The 10,615-nt window shown below is 44.9% G+C and overlaps 1 protein-coding gene across 1 annotated transcript in view; it reads right to left on the minus strand.

The window, feature by feature from the left end:
* The window catches only part of TRAF3IP2 (TRAF3 interacting protein 2), a 28,018-nt gene that overhangs the window by 10,108 nt on the left and 7,295 nt on the right, over window positions 1–10,615 (minus strand). The window contains exons 2-7 of the mRNA XM_009326414.1: window positions 10,361–10,447; window positions 9,355–10,110; window positions 6,062–6,251; window positions 3,641–3,816; window positions 2,123–2,211; window positions 229–297 (exon numbers count right to left, since the gene is read on the minus strand). Coding sequence (XP_009324689.1) covers window positions 229–297; window positions 2,123–2,211; window positions 3,641–3,816; window positions 6,062–6,251; window positions 9,355–10,110; window positions 10,361–10,376 — 1,296 coding nt within the window. The 5' untranslated portion in view covers window positions 10,377–10,447. The remainder of the gene's footprint in view (window positions 1–228; window positions 298–2,122; window positions 2,212–3,640; window positions 3,817–6,061; window positions 6,252–9,354; window positions 10,111–10,360; window positions 10,448–10,615) is intronic.

The following is a 10,615-nucleotide window of genomic DNA, read 5'->3' on the forward strand; positions in this document are numbered from 1 at the left end:
CAGGATTAGCACTTCATTTCTTAAAGAAAGAGCTTTGGGAACATAAGATGCAGAAGTGAGTGAGATTTGCCTATGCTCTCGCTGCAAGGACTCTGCCATTTCTGTAGAGGCAGGGAAGGCGATAGTAGGATCTTGCATTTTGATTCTGCTCCTGTTGCTATTAGAATAATTCAACCATTTTCCTCAGGTCACCTCTGCCATGAACAAGGTTAAATTGCTTTTACATACATCACCTAGGTAGCGCTCCATCCACTTAATGATGTCAATACCTCGTACCGTGTCCTCAAATATATCAATCTGCAAGAGAATGAAAGTCTGTGGTGAGCATCTTTCGCCTGTCCTCCCCCTTTGGTGGCACTGAAAAGGCGCCTGCTCTTTTCCCTAGTTTCTAACATGCCTGATTAATTCCCTTAGGAAAGAAACATCACACAGAGACACACACACAGACACACACACAGACACACGCGCATGCACAACTTCTCCCCTTTCCCTGCAGTCCGGGGTCAAGCTGGATAGGTGCCCCAGGCAGGCGGAGGGGGGCTGCTGCAGGCACACCACTGGGCTCCCGCTCAGCCGGCCATTCGACTGGCCACCCTGCCCTGCCAGCTCCCAACTCCCAGGCATTTTTGCTCATCAGAACAAGAAACAACCACTGATGGTGAATGTTAGATATTCAATGTTTGCAGACTGGCTTTTTTGCCTCTAAACACCGCAAGAAGGTGGATGGCTGCCCACCTTCTCTATCTGATTAGCTGCAAATGTCCGCTATTTTCTGGCTGCAAGGGTATACACCGAGTGCCAAGTTTTAGCTTCATATTGAACTAAATTTTCAGAGTGTGTGGTGGGAAGTCAGACAGGTCACTGATACTGGATGCAGTAACCCAGACTTCAGTGACAGCAGAGAAGTGGAGGACTTCATAGGACTGAATATGACCAACACTGCTCAATTCCCTGCATGCTCAGTAAGCCCAGAAACTGGCAATCATTAACTTCTCCAAGTTTTTGACGGAAGAGTCATGTTCTGCTCTCAAGTCTTTCTTTTTCCCTTTTTGAAAGTAGAGAACATAATTGTTTCCCTGCTTTGGGGCCATTTTGCTATGTATGTTATTCTGCAGCATGCTCCAAGAATTGCCTGTCCAGCAAAGGTGCTATTAATGAGCCTTCTACTCTGTACCTCTATGGTGCCCAAAGCTTCCTTATGAATTGCTCATCATACAGAACTGCTGGAGAGAAGTATAATTGCAGTCTCTGGAAAAAAATCTTTGATTCATGAAAATAAATAAGTGTGTGCAAAGCCCCCCGCTGAGTTTCATTCAGTTTAATGATAGCCACTTGCTTAAATGCTTTCCTGAATTGAAGCCAAAGAGTGAAGTTTGAGGGGTCAGGTAGCATATGCACTTGAAACAAGAAAATATGAATCAAGATTTTGATGAACACCGAATCTGAGAGCCTCTGTGGATGGATCCCTTAGAGAGGGAATTCATTATGATGAAGCAAACTCTTAAGAAGTTAACTGAAAATCTGGATGGCTTATGGGATTAGACAGTAGGACACAGATTTTTTCAGGCCAGCGATTTTAGGATCTCTTTTAAAAGTATAACAAAGCGAATGAAACCATGAGATGGGCTGTTTCATTAGGCTGTGTGAAATATACACTGATTTTAGATCATTTTTGAGCAGAAAGGTATTCACATCTGAAGAACCAAAAATGTAATAGCATCGCAGAAAAAAAGCTGGGATGGGATGAACATGAAAATTGACCTTTTTTAATATCGGTATTACAGATCAAATATGAGACAATGTTAATGGAATAGCTCACGAAACCTCATACTATTGCCCATCTGGTATCTGGTGTCACTAAATGGAATTTTCCAGGGTCATTATTAAAACACATTTTAAAGCATAAAATTCAGTTAAAATATGAGCAAACGAAAAGGCAAATTGTTTAAGTTACAACTTTTAAAGCCAAGGCTAGTTCATTCTATTTATATCTTCTTTAACATACGAAATGCGATGATAAACAGAAAAACATTTAAATGGACCGTGTATCGCCTCTGCTTTTTTAAAAAATGTCTCTTTTCTCCCCTGGTTGAAAGTCATTTTCTCCGGAAGGAATACTTACAGCAGTCTGAAATCCATTTACAAGCAGGAAGTTCACAAATTTCATAACCTCCACCGCTGTGTCCACCGAATAGGTTATAAAGACCTTGCCTAGGAGAGAGAGTGTGTATGAATATGCGATGCATTAAAATACACCATTTGGAGGGTGAAACTTTTACAGCCCTCCTTTTCCACCGTGCCACGGGTTCTGCCCACCTACGTCTCTTTGGATTGTTTACAAAATGGATGTGGGATAGCGCAGTGGCTTGGTGTTGAACTCAACCCCCCATCCAGAAACCTTGGTCTAGATTTAAGCTCCTACTGCCTTGCCGCTGGCGGGCGCCCCTGTGGAAGCCGGAGAGGGTAACATCACTCTGCTGCTCGCCCTGCCCTGCTGCCAGAGCTGCTTCTTCCCCAGCCCTTTGCCATATGCGAGGCTGGGCCCTCACCCAGAGCTCGTGCCACCTGCACCGGCTGCAGCCAGCACAGCTTTCCGCCAGACCTCATTGATCTGAGAGCCGGAGGAGCCCTACGCATGCCGTACCGCCTCACCTTACAGCAGAATTAACCCCCTGTGTGGGCAGGATGGATGGCTGATGACAGCAATGTCTTCAGCTGCCCTTGCCATCATGGAAGGAGTTTCCTTACTAATTAAAGAATCGTGGATTTGCAGGTCGGGATAAACCAGCTGGCTAACCTAATCCAGCTGTGTGTGTATCACAAATGACAGAATTTTATCCAGTAATTCCTGTATCTAGGACACACTAACTGATAAAGTAGGGTTTATCCAAGAGCGGTGTGTGGTGCCCTAACTCACTCCTACAGGTCAGAGGGATGCAACTGTCTGGATTTGAAAGATGATGCACAAAATGAAGAACAAAGGAAAAATCAAAACCTCAGGAGAGATGTGGAGGGTTCTTAGCCATGGTATACCTCACCTGCTAGCCAGCGCGGCATTAAGAAGGAAGCCAGTTTTCTGAAACGTAACTTTCCCGTAAGAGTTGAAGGGTGAAAGCATTTCAGGGGCCAGCAGCAGGGGAAGCACCTCAGCCAGCGCCTGTGCCACCCTCAGCCCTCACCGTGGGCTCCTGGCCCAAAGTCCTCTCCGCTCACCAGGACAGGGAGAAACTGAGGTTGAGAGGTGACATTTTTGTCTGGTTTGGGAGTGGCAGAAACTCTCTATCCCTAGGGCTTTGTTTGTTATTAGTCTTTTACTGTAAGCTTCAGTGCCTCCTGCCTCAAAGGGACATCCTGTTTAGCAAGAAGTCATGAAAACAATCTAAACGGTATTTGTTTTTTGTAAACAAAATAACAAGCAATTAATGACAATTATGTTTTCAGGATTCAAGGGGATAATTCCATCCCACCAAACACAAATGCTCACACCCTACAGATGTGATGACACTCAGTATTTTCTTTTCTTGTTGTCTTTGTGTCTTAACGCTGTTCCCCCTGCCTTCTCTCCCCCGGAGCTTTCCCACCTAAAGCTGTCAGGCTGCGCTCTAAAATCTTGCACAGAACAAATTTGCTAACCACTTACGCAACTCCTCTGGCAAATTGCTGGTTCTCAGCGTTCCCTTGGCTGCAGGGTTACTGAGAGGTCTCGGGATGGCAGCTGGAGATGGAAAATTGTCAGAAGGACAACAGCATGCTTCATCTGGGCCACATGCCTTGGGGGGAAGCTGACCATTAGGTAGCTGGATGTACAGCTGGTTTCTACAAAGAAAAGCAAGTGGGGATTTAAAAAATATTTCTTTTCAGGTAAAATTCAGATTTTTTTTCTTTTAATAACACTAAGAACTTTATCTGCATATTAGCTAGGAAAAGTTCTTGCAGAAATGCTTGGCTCGGCATTACTACTTAGTTATTACAGCATCTTTTGAACGGATACCTTGGTGACAGTCTACCACAAGACGCAGTTTATTGCAGAAGCAACATTAGCAACAGGAAGTAAATGCACCTCATAGCTGAAAGCCGTTCAGTTTGCAATTAGCAGAAGCAAAGGCCGTTTCTGAGCGAGAAATAGTGCCGTGCTGTGGGTATTGTTACGCATGTGTGGGAGCAGGATGGCATTTGGGTAACCTCTTCCCATTGTCTAAAAGGTACTTCATGGCACCTCAGGTGCTCTCAGGATGTCCTGCCCAGCACAGGAGGCACAGCGCAAGGTGGGGATTGGGAAAAATGGGGGTACAGGGCACTCCAGCTCTGGCGCAGCTTGGAGGATCTCCAGTTTTGGACAAGACTCAAAGTTTTGCTAAAGGGAACAAAGTTAATTTCTTGTTCAGCAACAGCAGACCAGTGAGGATTTCTCATGTTAGGTATCTGCGCTCCGGACCCGCAATAACCTTGTCTAACGTCTTCTCCGCTGTAACAAACAGAGAGAAAGGGATGATTTTAGGAAGCTTAGCAGTTCTTGTCCTACTCCGCTTTGGTTTTACAGTTGAAGTCAATAGGAAGGGGAACCTATACAGATTTTTACATGAGGTGTGCTTTGAATCTGCTGGGCTGAGTCTGTTGGACAAGTGTTAGGTTTCTCTGAGAGCTTTTCCCCACAGAGCAGTGATGTTTAGTCAATCAAGCCCACTCTCTTTTTTTCCTTTGCCTTCCTTAAATGAATGATGACAGGCTGGTCACAGCATGTTTTCTGTTGTCACATTAAGATTTGGTTTATTCATTTCAGTACAGATGTTTTCTGTTACCAAATACTCTATAGGCAAATATTACCAACATATAACTGCCGTTCCTGAATCAGCATGCAAACACCAGCCATGCAGCCACAGGACAGACCCCGCATATTCTGGATTTCTTTTAGCAGAAGAAAATACAAAGAAAAGCAACACATCCCTCATCAACAGCCACAAAAAACTCCTCTGTGGTTAATTTACAGATCTTCCCAAAACTTCATCTTATCTAACAATCGCGCCAAAAATTAGGAGTCCGTTTTAAAATTTTACTACTGCAAAGGATACCCACTATTCCTCAGTATTTTTACATTTTCATACATACTCGTCAGTGCAATTATCTCTGCTGCAGGTACTGCCTTATCTTGCTGTCTCTTTTCTGTCACAGCCCCTAACTTTTCACAGACCAGAGCAGTGCGGTATTTCAGTCGGCCGCTCTCTTTTGTCCTGCCTGTTCTCCCAGTTTTCTGCCAAGACCATGTCACGTAAGCGGACATTTTCAAACACAGATGCCTGTAAGTTTAGCACCTCTAAAAGTACTGTGGCACTTAAATAAAAACAGTCTGATTTCAGATGCCCTCAATACCTGAAGCTTCAATTTGTCTTCAGGTAGCTGAGTCTGGAGAAAATCCTGCATGGGTAGTATTTCCCATCTGTTAATGACATACATATAAGGAGGGAGATATAAGGCCTGGCAAATTAATATTTGAAAACCAGTCAAAAAGCCCTGGATGAAAAGTGCTAGACGTGTTGTTTTATTACTACATGAAAAATCATAGAAAAGGCTGCAAACTGCAATGTAGACACATATCAGCGATGGACGAGATTTTCTCCCATTTTCTCTGCACTACAGAAGAGATAAGAAGGAAATCACGGGCAGCCAATGACTGAGGCGTCCCAGGCTGGTACAGCGTAAAGCTGAAGACCGCAGTGAGCCGCCGAATTGACCTTTGCTCTCGAGCAGGAGAGCTCTAAGGTTGCAACTGAGATATTTTTCAACCCCTCATCCTTTTAACCTTCAAGTGTTTATCTTCCTTAATGCGTGCATTTCAGGGTGCACTGTAACAACATATCAGGTATCTGGCTTTGAAGTTCTCCAGGGTAAGGTCAGGTCCCTGCTGGGTGTAAAATAGCAAATAAACAAAACTACCCAGCATCTCGCATGTACCCCTGCAGCCCAGGCACGCTAACAAGGCTTCAGAATTACTGGTTGAAAGCCCACAAAATCAGATCAGAGGAGCTTCCACTGCCTACAGCCCACCCCCCCGAGGCGTACTTACGGGAATCGAGGAGGACCAGGGGAGGAGCACGTCCTCTGGGGTGGTCGGTCTCCGGTGCCCTTGGGAGCACGAAGATTTGAGTAATTTGGGATGACTTGCTGGGCCGGGCGGATAACTCTCATGCAAGGTCCAGGAACAGGAGGAAGCGGTTGTGATGTTTGTGCAAAATGTTGGTAAGGAGCTCTGCCATCTGGGAGGGTGAGAAAATAAAGGCAGCAACTATAATTTCAGCCAATACATTTTTGCCTCAGTTTGTGTTTATTCCTTTCCAGGCACGCCCTCCTTCATGTCTAGGGAAACTGAGCAGTTTGGAGGCATTTGCAGGTATCTCAGGCGGAAAGAAGCCAGATTAAGGAACGTTTCACAATCTGAAGTTGCCTTTTTCCCGTTCACATACGACACGGTTCAGATCCCTGCCCTGGGCTGGGCTGTTGGAACAACTGACAGTTAAACATTCAGGGCTGCTTTGTCCCTGCACTTACCATGCTTCAGCATTTTTTGTTGGGTTTTTTTTTTTAATTTCTTTTTGGCAATAACTTGTGAAAAGGAATCATCCCAACGTTCTCATGAAAGCAGATGCAAAATCCTGGAACAAATCAGTTTGCAACACTAAGGCTAAACAGACTGCGATTATTGTAAATCAAAAGAGAAAAAAAAAAATCTTTTGGTTTGTTACTTCACCCTGTATGAATTTTCTGCCTAAGTGACCTTTTAAGGCCTTGCTGCTGCTCCTGTTGCCATCCAGAAGGCTGCAGGGGAAGCCCAAAGTGATAATTTTGCTCATGTAATTCTGAAAAATCTTACTGTTGTTGGCCGCACACACGTAATGCTGTTTAATAACTAACATTAAACGTTAATAACTAACGTACAGTGGAACTGTTGGCATAAACTGAAAGAGAAAGCAATGTAAGCTGTTTGTTTCCCAAACAGGGAAAACTTTTTTCTTCCCCAGTCTTTCTGCTTGCAGTTTTCATTGGGCAGCAGCTCTGCACACTCTCAAGCTGCTTGTGCACAGATCAAAGTCCAGCCTGGCAGGGCTTATTAGCGCTGCATGATTATGGTGTTATGAGCTGGCTCTGAAAGTTGCAGTACTCAAACACTTCCCCCCCCCTGTTTTTTAAAATCCTTTTAGCTATTTTGGGGTCATGCTTTCCTTTTTCTAGCAGCCATGAAGACTAAAATTTTTTTAAAAGGGGAAGGAAAAAAAAGAAAGAAAACAAAGCTTTGATGAAATAGTCCAATTCCAGGAACCGATACTTAAAAAAAACCCCAACCAACCCCACGACTGCAAAGAGATTCCTGATGAAATTGTGAGTCGGCAACATCATATTTGTTGAGATTGTTTTAGGACATTTTCCCACTCCCCCTCTTAACTATTTGCAACAGGACAGGGTGAAAGAGGCTGGAAGAACAAAACTGAAAGTAAATATGGTCTTCTCATGGGTTCCTCATGACCAGCTCTAGGGAAGGTGGCAGGGCTCCAGGAGATTCAGTTTGGTGTACAGGTTTTTAGGCCAATGTTTCACCAGCTTCCTTCAGATCTGTCTGATGCTACAATATTTTAATGGATGCAGCCACTGCCGTTCAGAAGCACAGCATGGCCAAGCGTGTGTGCCCACACACACCAACAGCTCTCATATATAAATACCTGAAATAATGGTCCCTGGGCACATAGCATTGGTGCGAGGATTTCTTTGACTTCAGAAGCAGTTTTGCTGTTGTATCTCAAATAGCAGGTGTCCGGAGCCAGCTTAGAGCCTACAGGCACAATCCAGGCTATTGCTATTCCCCGGGAGAGGCATGTTGCAACACACAAACTGCAGAGCTTTGTTGTGGGTTGCCACTGCCCAACAATTATCTGAAACGCAAGGAGCTGTCAGGAGGTGATTTATGCTGTACCGGGCATGTGAGAAACAGGAGTACAGTTGCCAGCTTCTTGGTCCTAACCAAATCTGCTCCAGCCATCTGAGTTTATTTTATTCTTTTTGCCCTCTGGATATGGTTGAAACGGTAGTGATTTTTCTAAAGAAAGCCTTTCAGAGTTCCTGCTTTAAAACAAAATGGCCTCATTCAGTAAATGTCCTACTTCTCAGGATGCCCGCGTGTGGAGGAGGTAAATAGTGAGGGGTGTTGTGCAACCAGCTCTTTGTCTGCTTAAAGCTGAACTGAAAGGAGAAGGTACGAAAAGAAAACCAGAGGACGTTTCGCAAGTGTTCAGCTGTAGACATTGATGGAAGTCCATCTGTAGCCCCTTCCCCTTTACGAAGTCCCAAGATCAGAGGTGAAAACTGAGGCTGCGATACCCTCTCTCTTTCATATACCTAATTATAGCACATTGCTGGAATGACAAAACTCCTTAAACAGATGTAATATAAATGCCGTGGAGTCAACAGAAGGTTAAAAAAAAAAGGTTATCAGAACAGGCCTACAGCTTTTTATTACAAAGCCAGCCCAAAACAGGTCGGGGTCTCATGAGTCTAATGTAATATAAATTATATTAAAACAATGATATTGCTGTTGAATGTTCAAAGCTCACTTCATAACAGATAAAAATCTCAGAGACTGAAAAGGAATACTAATTAATAGCAGGCTGTGGACTACGTCGTAGTCTCCAAGAGCCAAAACACCCATATTGACGGAGTCACATCAGCATTCAGTGATACAATCACCAGCAGCTGAGAAGGCTCCATTTTAAGTAATGAGCTTTCATTTCAGCTGACAACAGAAAAAAAATGAGGATGGTGGATGTCACGCTCTTTTCACACAGAAATAAAACACATGGGTGAGTTTGGTCATAATGCTGGGAGATACTATTTACAGAGATCAAGGGTAACCTCCCGCCCTCATTCTGGCAGGAATTTCTCAACTTTGGGGATCCAAGTGGGAGCAAGGAAATCTATGAAAACAATAGAAATTGTCGGTATAGGAGGTTGCTGAATGACTGATGCAAGGAGGAAGGAAATGACTAGAATATGAAAAAACAGCAGGGAGAAGGCTGTGTATGCTCAGCATGACTGACAGAGGCTAGTTTCTAGGCAAAATCATTAGCCTCCATTTGATGAGTAATTGTGAGCTCTTTAACTTTTTATCTGGCTCAGAGGTTCTGCATCAGTGAGTCCAGCTACGTAACCCAAAAATCTGGAAATATAAAGTGGACTGCAAATAGATGTTTAAAAACGTTCATAATTGCATGCTGCGCATTGCCATTAAGTACAGTAGGAAAACACCAGCTTGGTGAATGATGGCCGTGATACACCCGGAAAACCTCCCGTGGGGTGAGCGGTGCTACTCACATGGGCCCTGGGGGTGCTGCTCTGCTGGGCAGCGGTGCCCAAAGCAGCCGTGGGCTTGCGAGGAGGCGTTGGGATGGGGCAAGTGCTGGCACATAGGGCACTGCTGATGCTCAGGTCCAAAAAACTCTCTGGAGATCAGTGGTCCTGGGAGGTCCTGGGGGTTCACCACGGACACCAGTGGTAAGGGGGGCTCCAGCTGCCTGATGCCCATGATGTCTCGTGAGTGGGAGTTGTACCCCGTGTCCACAGTCCCCATCTCTGCCGGGGGTCTGTTTCCTGAGGGTTGCTGTGACCGTGAACTCCCTTGGCTGCTCTCCTCCAGTGAGTCCTCGGGAGCGTCAGACAAGCTCTGCTCTGATTTACTGGAGTTGTGCCCAGTGTCAGCTGAAAGCTGTGATCTTGGTTGCATGCCTGGTTTGTCCATAGCTACAAGATGCATCTTGGAGAGAACTACTCCAGCTGTTGATTCACCAGGGGAACAGAAGTGTCCATCTCCATCAGGATCGGTATATTTTGACCACAAGCTGCTGTCCGGCTCCACGGACAGTGCTGACTGATGACGTGCTGGTGCTCTGCAGAGGGATGATGGATCGGCCACAGGCTGAGGTGTTCGAGTGACACACGGTCTCTGGGACTCCTCATCCTCCATATCCTCTCCAGAAGGCTGCAAAGCCTTTTCCAAGACATGTTCGGGAAAGGGGGACCACGGCATGGATTCATCCACTTCGACTGGTATGCTTCGACCCACAAAAGTGCCTGAAAAAGTGGGAGAAGAAACACTGTAGATGGACAGCCCTACAGACAAATGCCTGTCATCAGTCATCACTCAATGACTGTGAGCTGGAATACTGAAGAGCAGTATGTATTCTTTATATTCTTTATCATTTTATGTTTTTTAAAAAGACAGGCAGAAAACAGCAAGAAAGGTCTGGCTGAATTTTGGCAGAGCAAGGAAGTAGAGGGTTAGCTGGAGTGTGGCTAGCACAGAGTTATAATTTGGACTAACCTGACACAGAGGCCATTTCCAAGTTTTGTAGTCGCACCGGAAATGAGAGTCAGCTGCCTTACTGCCAGGCCAGGATTTTCCAGCAAACTGGAAAACAAGAGAAAGGACTCTTGTGAACATGGGACAGTTTCACACAGGCAATAATCCTAAAATAACTCTATCTCAGAGACTGGGAAAGAAGCACCGGTTAGAGTTCTGGAAATCGCATTGTGCAAAACAGACGCTTTTATGGGATTTCTGAAAATTACTGTTCCT

Source organism: Pygoscelis adeliae, unplaced genomic scaffold, assembly GCF_000699105.1.
Source record: "Pygoscelis adeliae isolate BGI_AS28 unplaced genomic scaffold, ASM69910v1 Scaffold206, whole genome shotgun sequence".
NCBI classification, from domain to species: Eukaryota; Metazoa; Chordata; class Aves; order Sphenisciformes; family Spheniscidae; genus Pygoscelis; species Pygoscelis adeliae.